Here is a 25,925-nt window from a genome sequence, read left to right as displayed (position 1 = left end):
GCCCCCCAGCCCCTCGACACCTCACTTATCTCATCTGTTGATGGAAGGGGTTAAATGGAGAGCCTGCCTACCAGCCAGGAGCGAATCCCCCATCTGTGGTGACCAGTGGGAAGCTCTAAGGACTCAGGTCAGGAGCTCTGGGTTCAAATCCCCACCCTGTCACTCCTTAGCTGGGTCACCTTATAAGATACCATCCCCTCTCTGAGCTTCACTTTCCTCATCCATAGGAAACACAACAGTGATAAACTTTGGCCTTGGAAGGCTGATGTGAGAATTCAGAGACAGAGGTTGTGAGAGCTCAAGGCCAACTGTGGGGTGTGGGCCTTGGGAGTTATTATTAATAGCAATCCAGAAAACGGGTTTGGAAGGGGTTAAGTGGAGACCTTGCCTCCCAGCCAGGAGCGAATCAGGGCTGGCAGGGGAGGAGCCAGGCTGCCGCTAGGAAAGAGATCTAGACTGGCCAGATGCTGCCCTGAGAGGGGACGCAAGACACCAGCGGGGCTTGGGGACCATGGGGCAGGGGCTTGGCACGGGGTCCCTGGCCTCTGCACCCTGATAACTCCAAGCCAGAGGGTGCAGGACCAGCTACTAGCGTTGGAGGGAGGAGGGGCCGAGCCGCCTGAGCCAGGACAGTGGGAGGGTGGGAGAGGACCAGGACCCAGAGCCCTCCCAGTCCCCCAGGTAGGGGCCACTGGCTGCACTCAGGCCTTGACCTCAGCTGACTCTGAGAGCCCACATGGGATGCAGGGTCTAATTTAAGCACCAGCTGCAGGGCCCACAGCCCAGGAGTGCCTGCCAGTGGGCACAGGTGTGGCCAGGCTGCTCAGGGGCTGCTCAGGCAGGGGGAGGATAGGGGAGACCAGCCCTGCTTCCACCCAGCCCTGCACCCCGGCCAAGCCGCCTCCTGTGGGAACCCTCATGGGTCCCCCATGGCCTGGCAGACGGCCCTCCTCTCCGTTGAGGCCAAGGTCAGGGGGTGCAGCCAGGAGGGCAGAAGGACACTGCCTTGCAGTCTGGACAGGGCTTGCATCAGCCTGAGCAGCACCAGGGGAAGGGGGCCCTGCTGGGAGGGCAAAGGCTGGCTTGGTTGTCCAAAGGCCGAGGAAGCAGAGTCCTGACCGCAGAAAGGCAGGGCCAGAGAGCTGGGTCCTACCTGGCCTCCCGCTGCCTGGCCTGTGACTTGCTGTTTGATCTTACACAGGCAGCCTGCCCTCGATGGGCCTCAGTCTTCCCATCTGTATGATGAGGGTGCTGACCTAGAAGGTGGATCCCAGTCCCAGAGGCCTACACTCAGGCCCCCGCTCCTCCTGCTTCCTGCAGCCCTGGCTGTGGGTGGCCACATGCAGTCGTGGAGACGGAAGTCCCTCTGGCTGGCACTGTTGACCTCCTGGCTCCTCGTCCTGCTGGGACTCTTCCCCCTTTTCCGCCTGTCAGTGCCCACCAGCCCCCGGGCAGGAGCCCCCCAAGGCTGGCCCCACTGGCTGGACGCAGAGCTCCTGCAGAGTTTCGCCAAGCCTGGGGAGCTCCTGGAAGATGGCCCTCGACCTCCTCAAGTCCTCCGTGGTGGCAGCTGCAACTGGGGAGCTTGCTTTGACACCTCGAAATGCAGAGGTGGTGGCCTCAAGGTATTCGTGTACCCAGCGGCTGGACCCGTCTCTGAGACTCGCCGCAGGATCCTGGCTTCCGTCGAGGGCTCCCGCTACCACACGCTCAGCGCTGCTGAGGCCTGCCTCCTCCTCCTCCTCAGCCCGGACACCTCCACTGGAGAGTGCGACCCGGTGCCCCCGCAGTGGGATGGGGGCAGGAACCACCTGGTCCTCAGTCTCCACCCAGCCCCTTGCCCCCGGACCTTCCAGCTGGGACAGGCAATGGTGGCCGAGGCCAGTCCCACAGTGGACACCTTTCGGCCCGGCTTTGACGTGGCCCTCCCGCTTCTCCCTGAAGCCCACCCGTTGCGAGGTGGAGCACCTGGCCAGCTGCGGCAACACAGCCCCCGCCCCGGGGTGGCCCTGCTAGCCCTGGCAGAGGACGGGGGCAGGTGGCACGTGGCAGGCACTGACTTCTCTGCCTGCCCCTGGGATGGGCGCTGTGAACAGGACCGTGGACCCAAGCAGTAAGTGGAGCTTTCCCCCTTGGGGGCTGGATGGGAAGGGTGTGTGATGGGAGCGAGCCCAGGGGCCAGGGTAGAGGGCAGGATTGAGATGGGCAAACTTAGGGCTCAGCTGCAGCAGGAGGGAATCAGGCTAGACAGTAGAGAACACTACCACCGAGACGGTGATTTGCTGCAAGAGGTGTCCAAGGAAGGTTTTAGAATTCTTCCTTGGGGATCTTTAAAAGCATAAAACATGACTCACTCCTATTCTTCTTCTTTTATTCCAATCCTTCCTTCCCTAATATTTTATTTAACATACAACTCTATAGTGTTTACTATGTGCTAAGCACTTTTTATAAATGATTATAATAAAATAATACTAATCTTTATCTTTGAAGCGTTGGTGTACCAGACACTAAAGCTCAGAGAGGTTGTGTAACTTGTCTGAGGCCACGCAGCCAGAAAGAGCACAGCCAGTATTTTAATCCAGGATTGCCTGGCTCCAAAGCCTTCAGCCTCAGAATTCTGGGGTTTAAGCAAGAGTTTATGATCAATCCTGTCAAATGCCTCAGAGCCATGGTCACAGATGGAAGCTGCTCCTATGTCTAGTTTCCGGGATTAACCTCTCGAGGTAACAGGCTTTGGTTATAGCAAATATGAATTAAGTTAGACCTACAGAAGAATTCCTACCAGTGAGAGTGCCTGAATATATACAAGAGGCATGGGGACCCATGGGGACGTGGAGAGCTCACTTAGAAACTTCTCTCTACTTGGGCTAGTGGTGGTGACACACCTCAGGTGGTAAAGCAGTTAACGCCTAAGCACCCCAACCCCTCTGCAACCCCCAGGAGGCCAGCAGTATCCAAAGTCTGGCTGGGCAGACTGGAAGTGGAACCTGTCACTCTAGAATCCTTCCCTTGTCCCCTGTCTCAGGTATCTCCCTATTCTTTTCTAGAACAACATGGCTTATTCTGAGCTCCACTTCCCTCCCAGGAATTCTTCACGTGGCCAAGCTCCGTTTTTGCCTCTGCTTGGGGCTTCTGGGGCTTTTCTCAGCCACAGGGCTCTTGTGGGAATGGAATCTCTCTACCTCCTGAAGGCACATGGCCTCCAGGGAGCCCCGCAGCCAGGGGTAAGAGCAGAAAGGCCCCTCAGTCCCCATGGCCCATCCCTAGCAGGCATCCTCGACAATCACCCGAAAAGCTGCGGATCCCATCAGGTACCTCAAACTCCAAACTCAGACAGAGCTCACCTTTGGTGACAAGGTTCTCCGCTCACCTTGCCTGGCCTTACTTTTGATTAGGCACTTAGCCATTCTTGGTTTCAGGAAGTTCTTCTTTCAGCTGACTTTAGTTACAGCTAAATGCAGTCAGTTACTGGTGAATATGAAAGTTATTTTAGTCTGAACTTCTCTGAGAAACTGAAACTTGGGGAGTGCACACAATAGGTAGGTGCTCACTAAATGTTTACTGATTGAATCCAAATTGGCCAGAACTGGCCAATGTTTTCTAATAGGCGTGGGCCACCCTCTGAGTAGCAGTTTTGATAAGTGTATTTCCAAGGTGTGATGCCTGACAGCCTCTAACTGTCCTCTGAATTTCTAGATTTTCTGTCTTTGGCCTCAACCCACCTGCAGGCGACAGGACTTGTAATCTCTGGAGTAGCTGGAGCCTCAGTTTCCCTGACGTGCCAGGCAGCTGCCTGAGGAGCTAGTCAAGTATAGGGACAGAGAGAGCGGGAGGCCCACAGCCACAGGCCAGCGCCCGGAAGGTGGCCTGAATAAACAAGTGTCGCCAGAGAAAGAGGCGATTCAGGTCGCTGCCACCGTCCCACATTCACTCCGCTGGGGGAAGGGAGGAGGGGAGAAAGTGGGCATCTGGGGAGAGTCTGCTCCGCCGCTTTACATAATTCATGGCTAATCCTCTCGAGCACCCTTCAAGGGAAGTGTTATGATCCCCATTTCAGGGAACAGGAAACTGAGGCTCAGAGACGTGGAGGCAGCCAGCCAAGGGCCTTGGTGACAAGCTCCGCGGTTCACCACAGCCTCCCTCACTGCTCCGATCAGGCGCTCAGAAGCAGCAGAGCTGGGATTAAACCACGCTTCTGGCTCCAAAGCCCATATTTTTCCACCTTCGCTGAACAGTCTCATATTGCTTTAGCATAAGCCTCCACCCGTTTAAATTGTTATTTATTTACTTTTATGAATAGGGAATTCATTCACATGGTACAAAATTCCAAAGGCACAAAAGAGTATACAGTAAAAACTCCCTCCCACCCCTGTCTCCAGCCACCCAGTTTTCCCCCCTGGAGCCAAATACCCTTTCTAGTTTCTCTTGTGTCTTTTCTGAAGTACTCTGTGTGTATATAAACATGTGTATATGCTCTCCCCTGCTTTTGGGGGTTTTTTTTACATAAATTTATGCATGTTTTAAGGTCCCCTGGCCTGTCGCCACTGGGCACACGAGGTGCAGTGCCTAGGGCCCATGATACTTTAGGGGCCCATGAAAATGTTCTCATTTCTTTGAAAATCAGAAGAAAAAAGTGAACTTCTAAATAGAAGAAAATGCTTTCATATATAATATTAGTATGTTCATTTTTATACCAACACAGTTATCGAATATAATTTTTATATTTTTATGGCTGAGGGACTGCAAAGGCCAAAGTACGCAGGGCACTGGAAGTCGCAATGCAGCCCTGCCTGTGGCCATGGGTGGAGTCACCTTGACAGCAGCCTTGGACACTGAGGCCCCAAGTCCATGCCAAGCACTTTACAGGGTCACAGATCATCAGCAATCACGACGAGATCCATCCCTTCTACAACACACACACACACACACACACACACACACACACACACACACACACGGAGGTGCTCGTCTAGCCTCTGATGGGGAACTCACCACCTCCCAAGGCCACCCACTGGCTATTCTCAGCCAGCTCCATTACTAGAATTTGTGCCGAAACTGACCTTTCAGACATTTAGTCCATCGGTCCTGGGTCTCTCCTCTGTTGCACACTGAGCATTCATTCATTTAGCCCCCACTGAGTGCCCATACTCTGCCAGGTGCCCTGCTAGGCCCTGGGGATACTGGATGAGGGAGGCACAGCCCCAGCCCTCAAGTAGCTTAGTCTTATTAGAGAGACAGACAAGTCACTGGTGTGACACACATTGTTAAACAGAGAGAGGGTGGGCAAGCTGCCTGCCCGGCTCCTCTACTTCAGAGCTGTGTGACCACTTTAGGCCTCAGTTTCCTCATCTGTAAAATGGAATATTAACAGCGCATACCTCCCATCTCATAGGGTTGTTGTGAGAATGAAGTGAGTCAATGCATGTAAAGCACCTAGAAGAAAGGACACGCTCAGTAAAGGTTAGCCTGGCTCGTTACTACTGCAGTGCACATAAGGGCTGTGGGAGCAGAGAGGAGGGAGCCATCTCTGGAGAGACCAAGGAAAGCTTCCCAGAGGAGGCGATATTTGAACTTTATACATTAAGATCAAGTAGGAGGAATTCTTCGGGCTGCAAGGCAGGAAGGGGTGTTCCAGGCTGAGAGAGAAGGAGGTACAAAGACACAGAGGGAACAGTAGACGTTAACGAGGACTGACTGATACAGTTTATTCAGCAGGCTCTCTGGCTCTGGGTTCTCTGAAGCCTTAAACTTAAGGGTTTTCAGTCCCTTAGGGCTTTACTGGGGGAGGAGGAGAGGGCTGTGGCTGGCTGGTGCCGTGGCTCTCAATGAGGTGGAGGGTGTCCTGTTTTTAACTTGTAGCTTTTTCCAGAAGAAGCCTGGCGGGACACCTGAGCATCGGGCAAAGAAGGCCGGGTCCTCGGGGAGACCCCTGGGCAGCAGGTCTGGGGTGGTTCAGATAACCTGGGGCCAGGAGTTAGCACACCTTGGTTCTAGTTCCAGCTCTGCCCCAGCCCTTTCTGAGAACCTGAGCCAGTCCTCGGGTCTCTCTGAGACTCAGTCTCCCCATCTGTGCAATGAGGGTTGGTCCTGAGGCTAAGTACTCCTAGGATTGCTTCTTGAAGGTTCAGACTCAGGACCAGATAGACTGTAGCTGAGGAGGGTCCTGGAACCCTCTAGGCCCTATTCAACAGTCCCACTCTGAGCAGGCCTGTGAGCCCTGGAGTCCTGCACACACACACACACACACACACACACACACACACACCGTAGCCAGGTCATGGGCACTCCTTCCCTGGCTGGGCAGCTCCTGGGTGGTGGCTCTGAGGAGGCTGTGACTCCTACCCCTCCCCCCAACAGGCACACACAGCCTGAGTGTGGCCCTGGGGCTGGTGGGGGGAGGGGGGAGGAACAGAGGAGGCCTGTCCTCTGGGCAAGGGGGCCTCTGGGCAGCGGCTTCCTGTGTGGTTCCAGGCTGGGGGCCCAGCCCACCTCCTGACAGAAGAGCTTTTCACGGGCCTGGGCTCTGAGGACGGGGAGAGGGCAGGGCATGGAGGCCACTCAGGTGAGGGCCACCCAGAAGTCTGCATGAGGCCAAGAGGTGGGAGGGCAAACGCGTGCTTGCCCAAGTCAGACCAGCCTTGGAAACATCAGCTCCCACCACCTCCCATTTTGCAAACGAGGGAACCGAGGTCCTAAGAAGAGAAGGGAGGTGTCTAATACCACCAAGGGCAGCGGCAGAGCTAGAGCTGCTACCCCAGCTGTGGGTGAGGGGCAGTGTATGGCTGGGCGTGTGCAAGAGTGTCTGTTAACATATGAGAACATGGTGGCGGGTTTGTACATTGTGAATTTGGGATTGTTAGTGTGGAGGGCTGGGGGGCCATCAGGGGAGCCAGGGGGTTGAGGGGCAGCTGTCTCAGGTCTCCTGGGTGCAGGGCCCCCTCCTGTGCTCCTTAGGACCCACCCTGGGGCAACGCTACCTAACGCCACCTTCTGCCTCATCCCTGGCCGCGGTCCTGATGTCTTACACTTCCTTCAAGCCCTGCAGGTACAACCCCGACTTGGGCATCCCCCATCCCTGTCCCCCTACACTCCTGAGCTGGAAGGGCAGTCTGGGCCCAGGCCAATGGGAAGGGCCGGTGAGCTGCCCACTCCTTTACTCTGGGACTCAGATGTGCCTACAGCCATATTCACTGCACCCTCTGCAGAACACCCCCCCTCTGTATTTTCTCTCCTCTGTATCCCTTGCCCCCAGTGCAGAAGTTGCTGACTTGGAAAAGGGAGGAGGGGTGAGTGTGTGCAGGGTGGGACTGGGCTCCCCAGTGACCTCCCTACCCCCCAGGCTGGCTGCATCCCTGTGCTTCTCAGCCCTCGCTGGGAGCTGCCCTTCTCTGAGGTCATCGATTGGACCAAGGCGGCCATTGTAGCTGACGAGAGGCTCCCACTTCAGGTAGCTCAGGGCCCTACCAATGGGGTGGGGACTAGACCCGGGACATGGGAGGACCCCGGGATCCCGGCCCCCAGGCTGGTCTCGGTCCTCATTCTTATCCCCCATCTGTGTATATTGATGATTTTGCGCCCAGCCCCAAGCCTCTGGGGTTCTGAGAGCAAGAACTCAGCCTCTTTCAGCCTCAGTTTCCCCATCTGTACAATGGGATAAGTTAGACCAGATGATCTCCAGGGGCTCAACCCCACTGGTCCATGACTGATTAAATACCTAGTTTAAAGGAAAGTCACAAAAAATCCAAAATCTGAGTGCCTACATGGAGCTTGGGGTGGGGAAGCAAAATGCAGAGTGACTTTTCCATCTGATGAAACTCATTTTGCCCAGCTCTGAAAAACATATGCGTGGGCCTTGAATCCCCTGAGAGGTGAGAATGGTGTAAGAAGTTAACAGGAATAGCCTCCATTCACTGAGCCTCTACAATGTGCTAAGCCCTTAATATGTATCATCTAATTTAATCCTCACAACCACCCTACGAGGCAAGTTCCATTATTGTTCCCACTTTACAGATGAGGAAACAGACTCAGACGGATTAAGTGGCTCATCCACAGTCACACAGTTACTAAGTGGCATTTAAACTCAGCTCTGTGTGACCCTTGAGCTCTTAATTGCTAAGTTACCTAGGATCTTGCCAAGGCTGGCAGCTGCCAACCCACCTGGAGAAATGTGGGGAGCGGGCTTCTGCTTCCCAGACCTCCAACCTAGGTTGTCCCCACCCCAGGGTGAGTCAGGGCCTGCCAGGGCCCCATGCCTTCTCCTTTGCTCCCTCTGTGCCCCAGGTCCTGACTGCCCTCCAGGAGATGCCCCTCACACGGGTCCTTGCCCTGCGTCAGCAGACCCAGTTTCTATGGGATGCCTACTTCTCCTCGGTGGAGAAGGTCATCCATACCACTCTGGAGGTGAGGGGGATTCACCTGATGGGGGCTCTGGTGTTTGGGTCTGCCTCATCCCTGCCCCTCTCCATGCCCCTCTCTTCCGACACCTCCTCTGCCCTGGTGTTTGGGCTTCCCCCTCGAAGATGCTTCTGGGATGAATCAGATACCTGGCTCGGAGCTCTTGGATGAGTTCCTTCTCCAGTCTTGGCCTCAGTTTCCCCATCTGTAGCAGACAGATTTAAAGCATGTGCCAACTCCAGCTGATGGGCATTGGTTGCCTGGGGCATATGTTGGGAGGGATTCTGGGTCCGGAAAAAATGTCATGACCTGTTAGTGGTATCTGCCATGAGTGAAGACAGCATCACTGAGTGACCCCCTACCCTGGACTTCTGAACCTTTCTGTCCCCAGCCATCTGGTGTTACAGATGCTGCCCTCCCCAGATTCCTGAAGGGGGAGGTGTGGGGCTGCACCAGGTCCTCACTTCCTCAGACCCCGCCCATGGCCACACTGGCCGCTTCCTCTGCACAGCCTTCTCTCATTTCACAGATTATTCAGGACCGGATCTTTGGACCCTCTGCTCACCCCTCGCTACTATGGAACAGCCCCCCAGGGGCAATCCTGGCCCTGCCCACTTTCTCCCCAAGCCCCTCGGACTTCCCCTTCTACCACCTACAACAGGGTATGCCCTAGAGATGGGACAACTTGAAGTCCCCTCATCAACTCTCCCCAAGTCTCTGCCCCAGCCTCAACCATAGAGCCCCACCAAGCCCCTCCCCAAATCTCCCACATCTTTTCTGGCTCCCCAAGTCCCCAACTCAGGTCATTCTCGGGGGGTTCTGTCCCCTCCCGCCCTAATAGCCTGTGTCTCATTCCTCCAGGCTCTCGTCCTCTGGGCAGGTTCAGCGCCCTGATTTGGGGGGGGGCTCCAGGCCAGCCCCCCCTGAAGCTCATCCAGGCTGTGGCAGGCTCCCAGCACTGTGCCCAGGTCTGCCCCCTTGCCAGCTGGGGTGCCGGGATCCAGGATGGGGGCGAGACAGGGCAGAGCCCTTGAAGACATCTGGACGCCAAGGATAACCACACATTTTGGGGGGAGGCACAGGAAGGATTTTCAAGTACCATTGCTGCCTTCCTCTTTCAGTCCCAAGTTTCTAGTTCCTTTCCCCCACCTCTATCCCCACTTCCCTCATGGAAACTGACAAAGCCACCTGAAAAACAGGTGCCTCTTGTGGAGGTTGAAGTAAACATACGTGCATTGTTTTTATTCATCCAGCCTTTTCTGAGCAGCCTGGGCTTGACGCTGAGGATGCAGAGAAAAAGTAGGAAAGGATTCTGCCCCAGATTCATATTCAGTTAGCACTTCCCAGCACACAGACTGTCAAATATCATTTCCAGAGAAGCCAGATAGGCTCTTGAGAGTACTTGGAAAGGAGACAAGCAGTTAGCTCAGCCAGGGTGCAGACGGATCAGCTTCAAAGATGGGACATTTGAACTGGGCTGGGAATGACAAAGGAGAAGGAGGAAGAGAATGAAAACCTTTGAGAGAAGACGGGGATGGAGCATGGGGTCAGGGCCCAGGCTAGGTGCGACTTGAGTTCTAATGCTACAGGTAGCTACCTTCGTGTCACTGGAATTCATGCCTTCCGGAAGCTCAGAGGCAAAAACAGGGCAGTCATGAAAGGATCTTGGCTCTAACTAAACTCCTCCCAAACTCACATATACAGCTGCTCTTCCAAACTGCTTCCACCCTGAGAAAGATTACTCCTGGGAACACCCCACACACACACCCTGGCCTTCTGACCCAGACTTCAGGAACATCCTCCTTTCCTTCCAGATCTTGGTTCTCTGGAGCAGTGAGAAGCCACCCCCAACCAGGTGGCCCAAGACAGCAGTGCCCTTGACAGTCATTGATGGGCACAGGAAGGTGAGAGATGGGGAGGGATGTGGAAGGGTGGGCTCACCCCCAGAAACCTGAGATCTGGGGAGGACATACACGGTGTGATTTACTTGGGCCTGAGCCAAAGCTGGACTTCAAGTTGGGCCTGAAGAAATCAGACCACGGGTTTCAGCTGCAGGCCTAATAGAAATGATTCTCTTCCATCCCTGGCCCTTGTGAATTGTGCTTCCAGAGAACTGGGGTTTTGTGTGATGAGGGAAGGCAGAGAGAGTACATTGCTGTCTCAGGTAAGGGATAGAGGGGAAACCTGGGCAGGTGGCAGCATTTTGGGCGGGGGTGAAGGGGTGGCTTCCAAGAACCTGGGTTGGTGTGACACACCTGCTTGCCTGTGCCGTTCTGGGAAAGTCCCTTCATCTCTCCGGACCTGTTTCTTTCAAACGAAGGATGCTCACCAGGGTCGAGGTGAACATCTAATGTGACAATAGAGGAATCCTGAAATGTCAAAACTGGAAGGGCCCTAGATACCAATTTGCCCATTTTACCAAAGGGCAAATTGAAGTCCAGAGAGGGAAAATGAGGCCCTCAGGTCCGAGTTCCGGGCAGACTTGCTGTTTTCACTGCTCTTCCTTCTACACCATGTCTGCAGGGGCTCCTGCTTAGCAGATATGCAGATACTCATCATGGGAGCCTGGGGAGGGGTCCTACGGCTGAGTTGCCCTCCGCTCCCTCCCCCTGCAGGTCAGTGACCGCTTCTTCCCGTACAGTGCCATCAGCACCGATGCCATCCTCAGCCTGGATGCCCATAGCAGTCTTTCCACAAGTGAGGTGAGGACTCCCAAGAGGAGCCCTGGCAGCCCTCAGGCCCCGGGAGCTGGGATGACCAGAGATCAAGAAGTCGAGCCTCCTGCTTTAGGAGTTTTCAGCTCCTAGCCGCAAAAGCACTGTTTCTAGCTCCCAGTTGGGAAAGTTCCCCTAAGCATCCCCTGGAAATTTTCTAGCTCCCTTCTCCTCTCCCCTGAGTCCCCTCAGCCAGGCTGGCCTTGCCTCCATGTCTCGGGAGGCTCCTGGCTGGGCAGGAAGTCCTTCCTCACACCTTACTTAAATATCTCCCCAGGTGGACTTCGCTTTTGTGGTGTGGCAGAGCTTCCCAGAGCGGATGGTCGGCTTTCTGACGTGGAGCCACTTCTGGGATGAAGCCCGTGGTGGCTGGGGCTACACTGCCAAGAGGACCAACGAATTCTCCATGGTTCTCACCTCGGCTGCCTTCTACCATAGGTACAGACGCCAGCCCCGGCGCTGGGCTCAGAGGGCCACAGAACCCTCCTTTGAACCAGGAGCAGGGTGGCGTGGGAGTGGACACAGCAGTCAGCCGAGAGCTCAGAGATCCAGGTTCAAGGCCACTTCCCGGTGCTGTGATGGGCAAGTCTCGTCACCTCTCTTGAGGTTCAGTTTCCTTGTCTGTAAAGTGTATTCACCTCACAGGGCTGGTATGATCATCAAATAACAAAAATACATGAAGGGCTTCCCTGGTGGCGCAGTGGTTGAGAGTCCGCCTGCTGATGCTAGGGCACGCTAGTTCACGTCCCGGTCCGGGAAGATCCCGCATGCTGCATGAGCGACTGGGCCCGTGAGTCATGGCTGCTGAGCCTGCGCGTCCGGAGCCTGTGCTCCGCAACAGGAAAGGCCACAACAGTGAGAGGCCCGCGTACCGCAAAAAAAAAACTAAAATACATGAAGTCCTTGGCACACAGATAGTCAACAAATGGCAGCTTGTTGTTTTGTTTTTGTTTTTTTGCGGCATGTGGGCCCCTCACTGTCGCGGCCTCTCCCACCGCAGAGCACAGGCTCCGGACGCGCAGGCCCAACGGCCACGGCCCACGGGCCCAGCCGCTCCGCGGCACGCTGGATCCTCCCGGACCGGGACACGAACCCGCATCCCCCGCCTCAGCAGGCGGACCCCCAACCACTGCGCCACCAGGGAAGCCCAGCAGCTATTGTATTTTAAGTAGAGCCATGCAGAGGATATGGACAGTGTTCGGATTTGGGGGTGGGTGAATCCACAGCCTTCCTGAAGCTGGTCTTTGGCCTGCCATGTTTGATGGCCTTGGAGCTAGCTGATCCTCCCCTCATTCTGGCTCTGAGTTCAGACTTCAGAGCCCAGGGAAGGGGGCCCCAAGGAGCAGTGAGGGAGGCGGCAGGGAGTTCACCGTTGGCTGCAGACAAGCCACAGAGCACACAGTAGTGGAGAGTGGTGCACACCTGGGGTGGGCGCTCTTTGAGGCTAACAGAGCTCAGCTGAAAAGGGAGCAGGACTTTCACAGGAAGCTTGGGAATTCGGGTCAAAGGGAGAGTAAGGTCAGGAGGGAGAAGAATGGGGCCTGGGGCGGGGGGTTAACTCGGCTACAGCCTCTCCCGCTCCTCCCTCCTTACCCAGGTATTACCACACCCTCTTCACCCACGCCCTGCCCAAGGCTCTGAGGACCCTGGCAGATGAGGCACCCACCTGTGTGGATGTCCTGATGAACTTCCTAGTAGCATCCGTCACCAAGTCGCCCCCTATCAAGGTGCCCTATGGGATGTGGCATCAGGAGGCCAGACCTCCTCCACTGGTGAGGATCTAGGGGGGTGGTCGGCACTGGGAGGGCCCCGGCTGGGGAAGGGATTCCCGTTCTAACCCTAACCCTTTTTGCTGCACGAGGCGGGGGTAGGGTGGGGTTCCGAGGACAGAGAAGCCCTCCAACGCATTTCTCCCCGCCCCGCTTAGGAGCCTGGGGGTCCGGGGCTCAGGCAGGAGCCGCAGCCCGCAGCCCAGAACTGCATCAACCAGATGGCGGCAGGGTTCGGCCACATGCCCCTGGTATCTTCTCGCTTCCGTCTGGACCCCGTGCTCTTCAAGGACCCGGTGTCCGTGCTGCGTAAGAAGTATCGCAGCCTGGAGAAACCCTAGGAGTGACTCGCTGAGACCCCGGCCCGGCTTCCAGCGGTCGCTGCAAACTGCCTCGGGGGAGGGGGGAGGCTCCGCCTCCTCCCTTGCGGTATCTGGAGACCCAATCAAGGCTGCCATTTAGCCAGCACGGCAGTACCCGATTGGCCAACCACCGCTTCGCCCCCCACCCCCCAGCCTAGCCGCTAGTGGCAGTTCCCACATCGCTGTCTCTGGGGCCTTTCCTCTGCCTTCGCAGACCCCTTGCCTGGAATGCCTTTCTTGGCTTCTCTGCCGAGCTGACATCTACTTCTCTTTCAGATCCTCGCCTCCTCCACGAAGCTGCCTGACCCCCACCCCCGCCCCGGATCCTCTGCGCTTTCACAGCCGGGTGTGTCCCTTAGTCCCGACGCTATTCATGCTGCCTCGCAAGGTACATCGTCAGGCCCCAGGACTGACCCGGGAGTCCCGGGAGGGCAGGGCCGTGTCCTCGTCTCTCTGGCCTGGCAGGTGCGCCACAAATATTTGACGAACAGGTAGACGGAAGTGACATCAACTACATGCCTGGCTCTGTGGCGACAGTGGCGGGGTTGTGGACAGGGTGTGCGGAGTGAGACACAAAACTGCACCTCCCACCCCCCCACCCCCGGGTTTTTAGTCCGGCCGGAAAGCAGCTTCTCGCAGAATCCTGGGCGCAGTCCTCGCGCCCCAAGAATAGAGCAGAGAAGTGCCAGGGAGCCAGTTTCGGGGCTCCCTTCCCTACCTGGCGGAGCACAGTTGGGGGTGGTATGGGAACGCCGGTGGCCCTGCCGGGCCCGGGCTCGGGCCCCTCGGCTCAGGCACTGCCGTCGTTCTGCATTACCAGCCTGGACCACTAGTGGTCAGCACCGCGCCGCGCTCCCTCCCCCCGGAAAGGGAAGGAAGCTCGAAACGCCCATCGGGTGGGATTAGGGGGAGCGGGGACGTCGAGATTGGTGGTGCGCAGCTTGAAGTCGGAAAACTGGTTGGCCCGCACACTTAGGACTAAGAAGGGGCCATTTCTAGGTGGGCTGTGTGGGAGCAAGGGCGGTCGCGAGCGACCAGGTGGTGAGAGTGGAGAGGGGGAGGGGACGCTGGGTTCTCCTGGGTTCACCCACCTGGAACTGGAATGATCACTTCCGAAATAAAGCGCGTGTCTTTGCCCCTTTGCTCAGGCTATAAATACCTCTACAGCAGCTGCGCGGGGGGAGGGGGACTCAGGTCTTGCCTGGGAGCTGGGGCCACTCTAGAGGAATGGGGATGTGGGTCCAAACCAGGTCCAGGGTATCCGGTGTTTTTCTGCTTTGATGGCCTCGCAGCTTTGGAAACTCCCGTGACTAGTGACTAGCTCTCTGGCCAGACATGGTGTCCCCAAGGCCTCCCACGTCCATCCTCCTGTTTGACCTCTGGCCCCTGGATGACTCAGGTCATCCCCAGAGCCAGTCACAGCGTGGGATGCAGAGAAGGCTCTTCGGGGAGGCGTGGGGCTGCTATATTCTTGAGATGGAGGGGGGACTGGGAGTTTAAGGAGAGGGAAGACAGTCTGGCCCTGAGTCAAGGACAGTTGTTGAGGAAGCACACAGCTGCAGCCCAGGCAGCCTTCCCAGGGTGGGGAGGACTCCAAGTGCCAGGCCCAGCTGAGGGAGACACCTTTTCCCTCCCCACTCACAGTTGCAGCACCCAGAATACTGAACTACCTTGGCATGGCCTTGCCTGTGGGCTGCCAGGCCCAAGGTCTCATACTGTACCAATACGCAGCCCAGAGCAGGTCCCCAGCCCCTGCTGTAGGGGGAGGCCTAGGGCTGTGGAACTTTGGGCAAGTGACTCAACCTCTCTGAGCCTCAGTTTTCTCATCTGTAAAAATGGAGGACAGCAACGACTGTCTCTTGAGAGGTGTGTAAGGACTTGGAATATAGCAAAGCCCAGGATCCAGGTTCCTGCGGCCTGCCATGGCTGGGGGGAGGGAGGAATTTGATTCCTAAGATTGGGGTGGAGTGGAGCTCCACCAGCGGTCACGGTCACACACACACACACACACACACACACACACACACACACACACACACTTCCAAGCCAGCACAACTTCCCACAGACTTGAAGGGGCCGAAGAACCCTCAAACCTAGATCACAGCCAACCCTGGATGACAGTGCTGGAAAGGCACAAACAGGTCGTTTCACAGATGGGAAGGGAGAGGCTCAGAGGGGAAGGTGAGTGACCAACCCCTCCTCCTCCTGCTGTGGGTCAGGACAGAGTCAAGACAAACCCAGTGCTGCCCCCCGAGGCTGGGAAGCCCACATGGCCCCTCAGGCCATCCTTCCAGAAGGATGATAAAAGCACCCACTCTCCCACAACCACCATATGCTCAGCTGACTTTAGTTCCAGTCCTCACAACAACCCTGTGAGGTAGGTGTCAACATTCTTTGTCCGCAGACGAGAGGGGCGCTGACCTGCCTAAGGGCAGAGACAGACCACTAGATCAAAGCCACCTGATGACTGGGCATGCTGCCTCCTCTGTGAGACTGGGGACAGGTCCCCCGGCTTCATCTTGGAAATACAAGCCACCTCCTAATTCAGGAATCTTCACACACACCTCAGGAAGCCAGGGGTTCCTGTTCAGGTTGTACCCTCTGTGTCCTCCATCCCCAAGTTTTGAGCAGGCCAGGCCATACCGGCAACAGAGCTGGCCCAACCATACCCAGTGTCAGGCTCCCCGACCCCGGGACACAATCAGGGCAAAAGGAGTGGCCCAGGGCCTGTGGGGCTGTTTGCGGGGGACCCAAGCTGAAATCTGTGCCCACCTCCACCCCTCCCGCCAGGACACCTTTGTGTTGGCACAGCTTCCTGGGCGTTGACGAGGTGGGGGGAATAAAGAAAGAGGAAACCAGCAGGTCCTTACCTAGTCAGAAGTCCCCTACCTCCAGGAAAAGGAAACATTTGGCTCTCAGTGAAATGACTCAGGCACAGATCAGCCTCAGGTGCCCCCTGGCTCCCCATCTCAGGGGGGACCCGTATGAGTGTGCAGAGTCCTCACAATTCCCCAACTCCCCATGGCCTCCTTGTAGCGTATTGTTAGAGGCAGAGGAAGGGGGCTCTGTCCCAGGGCTTCTTTATGGATTCATAAGGCAAAGGCCAGACAGACTGAAAATGGGAAATGAGGCAGGCAGGTGAGGGGACAATGAGTCTCCCCTCTGTCACCCCTCACTATGCCCCACTGCCTTTCCAGAGGCTAGTGGTAGGGCGGCATTAGCTGAGGATGAGGCCCAAACCCTGCCACACCGGGAGCTGGAAGAGTGGGGTCACACCAGCTTTACACCTGCAGAGTTCCCATCCTGGGGCTGGCGGGAGTCAGATGGGGGAGACGGGGAAGAGCCCGTTCCTGGAGTGGGACGAGCCTCCTCCACACTGAACATGGAGCAGCAGTCAGGAGAGTGACCTGGTTTATAACCCACCTGGGGTAGGCAGAGTCCTGGCTGGGCCTGGGGGACACTCAGTCCAGCCGTCGGCAGGCCTGTCCATGCCCCAGTTGGTGCCTGGCCGGGCAGTCAGTCCGAGGGACCCTGGCATGACTGACAGTCCTTCATGTCCTCAGAGTAGTCCTCTATCTGGATGGTCACGGTGTGGAAGTGGAACTTCCCCTGCAGGCAGGTCCTGGCTGCCTTCAGCACAGCCTGGGCGTCTGCATTCCCAGCTGGGGGCAGAGAGGACACATGAGGGGAGACGCCAGAGAACCGATTACTCACTCTTGGGCCCCTAGGAATGATTAGGAGCCTCAGTCTCATATCGTACCCCCAGCAGAACAAGATAGGGGACGATGGACATCAAGAAACCCCCAGACTCACTCCTGTACCAGGCAACCCTCTGGTTCCCATACCTGGCACAACGCTGAAAGAGCAGGAAAAGCACTGGCTTTAAGGCTAGGAATCTTTCCTCTGCCACTGATTAGCTGGAAGAGCCTGGGCGAGTGACCTTACCGCCCCCCACCCCCCAACCTCAGTTTCTTCATCTATAAATGGGACTGTGATGACCAAATGAAATAATGTATGTCAAGTACCCAGCATGGGGTCAGGGCCAATGCATGGGCACTGCAAGCATCCGGGGTCATCTGGGCCCATCAGGGTGGCCCCGGGCCTCCCGCTGCCTCTCTCTCACGCACCCCAAGTGTTCCGACTACTCACCGATGGCGACGTGGACAGACAGGATAGGCTGGGCCACAGTTAGTGCCCAGATATGCAGGCTGTGCAGGGCTTCCACCCCCTCCACCGACAGCAGCAGATCCCGCACAGCCATGAAGTCCATGCCCCTGGGGGTCCCTGAGGATGGCAGGGACAGGGGCTGAAGGAAAGGGCGCCCCCCCACCCACGCTTGTTCCTGCTCCTCAAATGTCCCCTCGCTCAGACCTCCTTGGCCTGACGTTGCCCCCACCTCCCAAATGACCCCCATCATCTCACCCTGTTGTATTTTCCTCTTCACACGTAACACTGTCAGAAATTATCTTGTTAGTTTCTTGCTGTCTCTCCCTCTGAAGTGGAAGCTATGCGAGCAGGACAATTGTTTGGTTTACCACCCTATCCTCAGTGCCTAGAACAGTGCCTAGTCCCACAGTATATGCTCCATTAAAAAAAATTTTTTTTGTCTTCAGCAAGTGGTGCTGGGAAAGTTGGACAGCTGCACGTAAGTCAGTGAAGTTAGAACACACCCTTACACCATGCACAGAAATAAACTCAAAATGGCTTAAAGACTTAAACATAAGACACTGACACCATAAAACTAATAGAAGACAGCATAGGCAAGACATATTCTGACATAAATCGTACCAATGTTTTCTCAGGTCAGTCTCCCAAGGCAACAGAAATAAAAACAAAAATAAACAAATGAGGGCTTCCCTGGTGGCACAGTGGTTGAGAATCCGCCTGCCAGTGCAGAGGACACGGGTTCGAGCCCTGGTCTGGGAAGATCCCACATGCCACGGAGCAACTAAGCCCGTGCGCCACAACTACTGAGCCTGCACTCTAGAACCCACAAGCCACAACTACTGAGCCCACATGCCACAACTACTGAAGCCCGCGTGCCTAGAGCCCGTGCTCCACAACAAGAGAAGCCACCGCAATGAGAAGCTCACACACCGCAAGGAAGAGTAGCCCCTGCTCACCGCAACTAGAGAAAGCCCGCGTGCAGCAACAAAGACCCAGCGCAGCCAAAAATAAATTAATTAAAACACAGAACAAAACAAAAAAAACCTACTTTAAAATAAATAAATAAATAAAATATGGCACAAATGAGCCTATCTACAAAACAGAAACAGACTCACAGACATAGAGATCAGACTTGTGGTTGCCAAGGTGGCGGGAAGGGAGAGGGATGGACTGGGAGTTTGGGGTTGGTAGGTGCAAACTATCACATGTAGAATGGATAAACAAGGTCCTACTGTATAGCACGGGGAACTATATCTAATCTGGGATAAACCATAATGGAAAAGAATATTAAAAAAGAATGTCTACATGTATATAACTGAGTCACTTTGCTGTACAGCAGAGATTGGCACAACACTGTAAATCAACTCTACTTCAAATAAAAAACTTTTTTTTTTAAAGAAGGGAACCTGGGGATCCCTGCACCCGCATAGGGAATTCTTATCATCACTTTTATCTGGGTCAGTCACATTCTTGGAGAAAAAGCTCTGACCTGCAGCCAAGCACTCCTGTTGACCCCAAATCAGGATCTAGACCAACCCTGACCACACGGAGACCTATGACCCAAGATCCTGAGCACAAGCAAGCCGGGTGAATACGTGTGGTAACTCAGGGCAGACCATCTGCCACCAATGAGCACCCCTCAAAGCCCTGCCACGTCCTCTGGAGGTGGGGTCCTCAGAAAGGAAGGCCTGAGCCGCAGTGGATTCCGCAGTCTTGTCCAACACCAACTGTCTTTTTCTGATCCTCAGTCTGCCCCGCCCTGACCCCACTGTGCAATGAGAAACATAAACCTCACCCCCCAAGGGAAGGCAAGTGGAGACTCAGGAAACATGAGGAGGGACTGGAGGGCCAGGTGCTACAGACACCAGCCGGAAGCCCCCTGCCCAGGCAGGGAGGACACATCCCAGCAGGGAGGAGGCACCCTTGGGGGTAAGAGGAAGGAAAGGACGATCCAGAGGACATTTCCAGAAACAACCACACCTGAGGGCCCTGCTCAATGCCAAGATCAGCCCGGGGCCCCAGGAGATTCTCCAACCTATGCCAGGCTCCAGACCATGGTCCCCCGCCAATGTGCTGGGATGCACCCTACACCCAACACACACACACACACACACACACACACACACACACACACACACACACCTGAACTTACATTAGAGCTGGAGAGCCAAGAGCAAAAAGGGAGCCCCAAGCCCAGGTTACCTTCCATCAGTACCAGGATCACATCTCTCAGGATGGTCAAGGTTGTCCCCAGGACGAGGATGGAGAAGAGGAAGGTGCAGATGGGGTCTATAAACTTGTACTCTGGCTACAGGAAAAGGGCAAGGCAGAGCTGGGGCTCACCACCCAACACCTTAGCCTCCCTTCTCAGCTCCCACCCAGCATTAAGTCAGGGAGAGGGGCTCTCTCTGCAGGGTGGGCATGAACCTCACCCTGACCCTGCCTCCCAGTTCTCTACCTTTTATTCTGTGTCCAAAAGGACAGGCAGGACAGACCACAGTTTAGGATAAGGCACTGCACCTTCCCACCCCTCCTTGCCCAAGGGGCTGAGACACGGACGGAGCTAAATGGAATCTTAGGCACCATCTGGTCCGACATCCCCATTTTATAGATGGGGAAACAGAGGCTCAATTAGAGCAAGGGACTCACTCCACATCATGCGGCTGGCAAGGGGTGAACCAGGCTTCAAACCCAACCCTTGGCTCTTTCCACTACACCACACTGCCTGTGTGATGGCCAATGCCTAGGCAGCACACAGTCCTGGGTTTTAATCTGGCTTCACAACTTACCAGCTGGGTGGCGCTGTGCAAGTCCCTGAGCCTTTCTGAGCTACAGAAAACACCACCACCTCCCCTTCAGGGTTGTTATCAAGATCAGAAGTGCTAACACTTACTGGGTGTTGGATAAATGTTCCTTCCCTCTCCTACCCTTTTGCCCAGAGCTGGGAGGGAGCTAGAATCTGGAAAGGGTCCTGTGCAGAGAGAAGCCTCCAGATGATCTACCCTCCCTTCCCCACCCGGCCCACTTCCCTGTGTCCCCAGCTCTAACCTTGAAGTATAAAATAAAGGCTGCCACTAAAACACCCAAGCTCTGCAGAAAGTCTCCAACCACATGGATAAAGGCAGCTCGGACACTAGGGTTCTCCTGCTGCTGGCTGGTGTCGTGGCTGTGCTCATGGCCATGGCTGTGTCCGTGGCCAGACTGGTGAAGAATCAATCCCATTCTACAGAGGTGGAGACAAGGCCAAGGGGCTCATTGAGGTAGCAGATAGAGGCTTCAAATCAGCCAGGTAGAGGCCCCCATCAGGACTGGCCTCCCCAGACTGCACGATCCCTTTGGCCACGTGAGGAGCCCAACTCACGTGGCCTTGGTTCAGAGTACCAACAGGAGAAGGGGCTCAGCTCCATCCAATGCCAGGCTGAATCTGGGCACAAAGATGCCCCAGTGCCAAGTCTCAGAGCAGGAAAGCCCCATAGAGGGGCCTTCACCATGTCACAGATGGTGAAGCTGAGGCCCAGAGAAGGAAGTGGCTTGCCCAAGGCCACTGAGCAAAGGTGAGAGAACCCAAAAGAGACCTCGGTGCTCTACACACCCTGCCTCTCACTGAGACCAATTTCAGGCACATCACCTTGAAAAAGGGCTTGGATTCTGCCCCTAGGGACACCTGCTCCTGCAAGAACTAAACTCACCCCTCCCCATGACAGGTAAGAAGCCTCTCTGGTTATTCACTGACTTGTATGGGGTGGGAACTTGATGCTGCCCCAGGTTTACAGCTCCTGATGGCCTTGCCCGAGGCCTCAGGCAGGACCCAGGTGTTCCAGGTGCCAGAGCTCAGACCACTAGGGAAATTCTGATCCTGCGACCTATCCTGGAGTGCAGCACCTCCTCCTTCTAAGGAGAGCAGGCATGTAGGTATGCATGTGAGAAGTGGGAGGGGGAAAGACTCACAGGGAACCCAGGCCACACTCACATGATGTTCACGACCACAGCACAGCCCGACGTGATCAGCATGGTCCCCTTCTCGATCTCATAGTCCCCAGAGATCAGCCGTTCCACCGCCAGGTACACCAGTACCCCAGTCACGACCCAGATGGACAGCACAGAGATCAGGGCGCCCAGGATCTCTGAGGAAGAACCCGGCTCCCAATACCAATCTTAGCATGGGGCCCTAAGGCTAAGGAGCCCCCTCCTCGTCCCCACAAATTCTGGGCCTGCGTCCGACTGGGCTCTGCTGGAGCTATGGCTGGTGTGGTTGCACCTTACCCCACCACTCATACATCTGGGAACATCTGAGCTAGAAGAAACTCAAGAAATCATCTGGGTCAACCCTTTCTGTTGAAGCTGACTCATTAAAATATATACCCATTGCTCAGCTGGCAAACTAAGGCTTCTGAGGAACAGAGGCTGGGCCATCTGCCACCAAGAGGAAAATGACAATGCAGCGCAGAGATGAACTTCAAAAGCCTTTGCTGAACTTTCCCTCCCCCTAGAGCTGATCCATGGAGTTATGTGCAGAGTTAATGCACAGTCATTTATTCTTGAAGTCTGGCCACTTCATTTCTTAGGAAGGTAGACTCTCCTACCCTGCGGGGTGGGAATTCCCAGAGGAACAGGGGACCAGGGCTCCCCCATCAGACTGGGAGCTCCCAAAGGACAGAAGCCAAGGTTGACATCCTCTTCCCCCACCCAAATCACCCTCCTGGCCTTACTCAGGGACCCAGTGCACCCACCTAAGAACCTGATCTTGACCTACCCCCTCTCCCAACTCCATCCCCATCCCAACCAGGGCCCTTACCAGCTCGATGCCAGCCGAAGTTCATGGTCTTGGTGGCTGGCCGGGAAGACATCCACAGGGAGAAGAGGCTGATGAGCATGCTGGCGAAGTCAGTGAGCAGGTGGGCTGCGTCTGTCATGATCGCCAAACTATGTGCCAGGTACCCACCTGCAGGGGCAGGGCCAAGAGGGTGGAGGGTCCTTATCAGTTCCCCAAGGAGCCAACTTCCCAGAGTGTGTGTGCAGCAGGAAAACCATGAGCTCTGGAGAAAGACAATGGATTCCAGACCTCTGCACCATTAGCTGTGTAACCACGGGCAAGTGACTTACTTTCTCTGAGCCTCAACTTCTACCATCTGTGAAATGAGATTCGCAAAATCTACTTAGAGGGTGAACGTGAAAATTGAGTTCAAATTGGGCCTGTAGGGGAATTCCCTGGCGGTGCAGTAGTTAGGACTCCCCGCTTTCACTGCGTCCTCGGAATGGATTCAATCCCTGGTCGGGGAACTAAGATCCCACAAGCCGCGTGGCATGGCCCAAAACAAAACACAAAAACAAAAAACCAAAATGGGCCTGGAAAGCATAGCGGGCACTCAGGAAATGCTCCTTCCTTCTAGGCACTCAGGTCTTCCCTGACCTACTAGCTGTGTGTGATCTTGGGCAAGTTCCTAAACCTTATGGTGCCTCCGTTTCATATAAGATAGGGAGCCCTTAGTATTAATACTACAGGAACATCCAGGAGAAAAAGCCTTTTGGATCATCCAAACTACCCATGTGCCAATTTCATCTAATTCGCAAAAAAGTCCTTACCAGTGACTTCCCCAATCATGAACAACAGGCAGAAGGCACAGGCCACACAGAGCTGGCGCCATGCCCTCTTCTTCTTGAGGTCGCAATCACTGCCAGGACCCGTCTGGGCATGACAGTAATGGTTGCTCTTGGTAGCCAGCTCAACGGGCTGCAAGTCCAGGCCAGGTGAAGACAGAGGGATCCTGCCAGCCCCATCCTGCCACAGAGATCTGTAAGACCTGTCCAAGGAGGAAGGGTGAGGGGAGGCTCAGCTCTGAGATGGGAGCAAAGAAGGCTGACTCCAGTCTTACCTCTCTGCGGGGCCTGGTTGTTCCCATGTGCCCATTTGGAAGAAGAGCTTAAGGATACTCCAAGCTCGACAGACTCTGCGGAGTGACCAGAAGCCCCTCTTTGCAGGGGGTGCTGGGGAACAACCAGTTCAGGAGTCTTGGCTCGGCGTGTTCCCTCCTCCCCCATCCCTCCCAGGGCCTGGAGGAGGCAAAGACCTTGGGAACTGGCCAAAGGGCTGGGCCGGTCCAGCCGAGCGCGGAGAAGGAGGAGAGTTTACACTCAGGGAGAAGAGCAGATCTCCCCTTCTCACGGTCTGGGGACACCGGGCCTCCCAGGGCGGGGCTGCCCCCGGGCAAAGTGCTGGCCCCGGGGCAAGGCTCCAGGCACGCACTCCCCACTAACCCGCAGGGGTCAGGATCTGTGCTCAGCCACAAGAGGGGAGGGATGATCCCCGTGCCCAGGCTCCATTTCCCCTTTCCTTCCTTCACCTCATCCCACCCCTCCCGTGTGGTCCCAGTTCAAGCCGCCGTCCAAACCAACCACTGGCAGGATAGCAAATGAGGAGGTGGGTCTGATGCCACTCAGATTCCCGCCCCTCCCCAGGCTCTCGCCTTACCCGGCTCCAAGCCTGGCGTCTAACAGATGCTTCCTCTCGGTGGCCTCCATGCGGTCTCGCGCTCCCTGCCGTGTACTCCCTGGAAGTTGCGCGCGGGACGCTCCGCGGCGCTCACTCACCTGCCGGGAGGGCACTGCGCGCCTTTCCCGCCGCCCCGGCGCGTGAGCCCCTCGCCCAACCGCTCTGCCGCGAGTTCGCTCCCGCCTGGCCGTGCCGAGGCTGCCGAGGGGTCGTCCCGCTGTTGCTACCGCTGCTGCCCCCACTACGTCAGCCGTGGCGCCCCGCTCCCGCTGGCTTTACCCGGTCCCCGCTACCCCGTGTGAAGCGGCGCGTCGTGTGCAAAAGCCCGCAGGGAAGGGGGAGGGGGCACCTGGCGGCAAAGGGCCCCGGCATTGACCCCTAGCACCCCGTCCCCTGCGCCCCCGGGGCCCAAGGAGCCCACCTGGCCTGCGACACAAAGCCTAACCGCTCCCCTCCGCCCCCGCTCTGCTGCTTGGTGTTTCCGAGTTGGGACTAGTCTGCGCCGCCTTCCCCGGCTCGGCGCGGGGTGTGTCCCACCGAGAAGTTCTCGGGCCCCGCCTTGTAGAAATCCGCTGTGGGTCCCCTGAGAGCAGGAATGTGGCTCCTAAACTCAGAATTAGGGCTCCTGAGGCTGGGATTGTGTCTTGCCCTCAGGAAACCACTGATCGGTTTCCACTCTCAGGCTGCAGACGCCCGAGCCCCCCATGTTCTTCCACTCAGGCCAGGGGGCTCCTGCGGGTGGGGTATGCCTGCCCTCAGGCTGGGGCAGTAGCCCTCCTTAGGACTGGTTGGCACTGACTAATCCATCCTCGCCACTGAAGCAGCGCCGGTTCCTCCCGTCTTGCGCGCTCGGATTAGATCTGGGGTGGCCGTCTTTATCTCCACCGCTACACAGAGCAGGGTCGCGCTTCAGCAGCAGTCGCCATCTAGACAGAGCTGACACCGCTACCACCACACCATCCTTTCTCCACTGCCCCGCAGCAGTTCCCAGGAGCCCCAGGACGGTGCCATGCGTAGTGTTCCGCCGGTAGAAGCCGGCCGGCCCTTCCTGCCGGCTTGATGCCCCATCCAGTTGAAGCTTCGCCCTCCCCCGGCGGTTGGGTGGGAGGAGGGGCAGGGGCCTCTGATAGGCCCTCTACCTAAAAAGAGCTTTGGGCTGGGGACCTCCCTGGCCAGTCACCCCATCATCAAGGGCCCTGGGGACCTTGGCTTGGCTATGGCCCTTCACAGAGACAAGAGACTAGGGTGTGAGCCCCTATCCCACACCACTGGGGACAAGGAGGGGCTCCTTCAGTGTCTCCCCGACAGGAGTCATCTTGTTAGGAAACTAAGTGCAAGGAGCGAGGATGGCAGCGGCATGCCTGCCTAGATTGGGTCCCCACTGAGTACCTTTCCACCTGCTCTGGACTGAGTGTGGACAACTTTTACCGCAGGCTTCCTGGTTTTCCTGTATACTCTTAGAACCAGCAAGCTCAGCGTTATGTTAGAATGCAGGTTCCAGGCCCCTGCATCAGACCAACTGAATCAGAATCTCTGGATGTAGACCCTAGGAATCGACATATTTACAAATTCTCAGGGGATTTTCTGCACAGTAAAGTCTGAGGACTTCTACATAAGCTTTTATCATCGCAGACATATATTCACCTGATCTCCCCACTAGATTTTAAGCTCTTTGAGAGCTGGGATGTATTTTATACTTCTATTACAATTTAGTTTAGCTCTGAGCACCTACTGAGCACTTAGTTAAAAGCCTGTGAATTGGATTGAAATAAAGAAGTATATAAATATAGGGCTGGTCACTTAGTCACATGAGAGTAAGTGAGGTAGGTGCAGCTCGCAGGGGTTTCTTGCTGGGCCATCTCAGTCGTGTTGTAGTTTCAAGCTGCCCTGTGCTCAGATTAATCTTATAATTTATTTGAGGGCAAAACATTTATGCTTTAAAAAAGTGTGTCATCTATGTCCCTCTCGTTCCCTTTAATGCAAAGCACATTGTAAATTCTCAATATGTGGAGATTTACGAATTGGACCC

General features: G+C 55.9%; 2 protein-coding genes across 3 annotated transcripts; one reads left to right on the top strand and one right to left on the bottom strand.

Annotated features, from left to right (window-relative positions):
- Positions 1-1,307: 1,307 nt before the first annotated feature.
- On the top strand, positions 1,308-15,577 carry EXTL1 (exostosin like glycosyltransferase 1). Its single transcript, XM_089898644.1, has 11 exons — positions 1,308-2,113; positions 6,955-7,045; positions 7,340-7,447; positions 8,281-8,400; positions 8,924-9,056; positions 9,256-9,362; positions 10,209-10,298; positions 11,010-11,096; positions 11,386-11,546; positions 12,706-12,880; positions 13,039-15,577. The coding sequence occupies exons 1-11, from the start codon at positions 1,341-1,343 to the stop codon at positions 13,216-13,218; spliced, it is 2,025 nt and encodes a 674-aa protein (XP_089754770.1). The 5' UTR covers positions 1,308-1,340; the 3' UTR covers positions 13,219-15,577.
- SLC30A2 (solute carrier family 30 member 2) lies at positions 15,571-24,339 on the bottom strand. Of its 2 annotated transcripts, none has more exons than XM_022551784.3 (8): positions 23,876-24,339; positions 22,990-23,207; positions 22,202-22,348; positions 21,377-21,530; positions 20,455-20,629; positions 19,609-19,714; positions 17,389-17,523; positions 15,571-16,901 (listed from the first exon to the last, which is right to left on the bottom strand). In XM_022551784.3, exons 1-8 carry the CDS (start codon positions 23,923-23,925, stop codon positions 16,756-16,758), a joined length of 1,131 nt encoding a protein of 376 aa, XP_022407492.1. In that variant the 5' UTR covers positions 23,926-24,339; the 3' UTR covers positions 15,571-16,755. The 2 variants fall into 2 exon arrangements, with proteins under 2 accessions (XP_022407492.1, XP_089754766.1); XM_089898640.1 differs by lacking the exon at positions 23,876-24,339 and adding an exon at positions 23,280-23,715.
- Between the last annotated feature and the right edge of the window lie 1,586 nt (positions 24,340-25,925).

Source organism: Delphinapterus leucas, chromosome 1, assembly GCF_059928025.1.
Source record: "Delphinapterus leucas isolate spDelLeu-1000000601 "Yukka" chromosome 1, BTC_Dleu_Yukka2, whole genome shotgun sequence".
NCBI classification, from domain to species: Eukaryota; Metazoa; Chordata; class Mammalia; order Artiodactyla; family Monodontidae; genus Delphinapterus; species Delphinapterus leucas.
The sequence above is the reverse complement of the archived record's forward strand: the minus strand, read 5'-3'. Positions and strand labels throughout refer to the sequence as shown.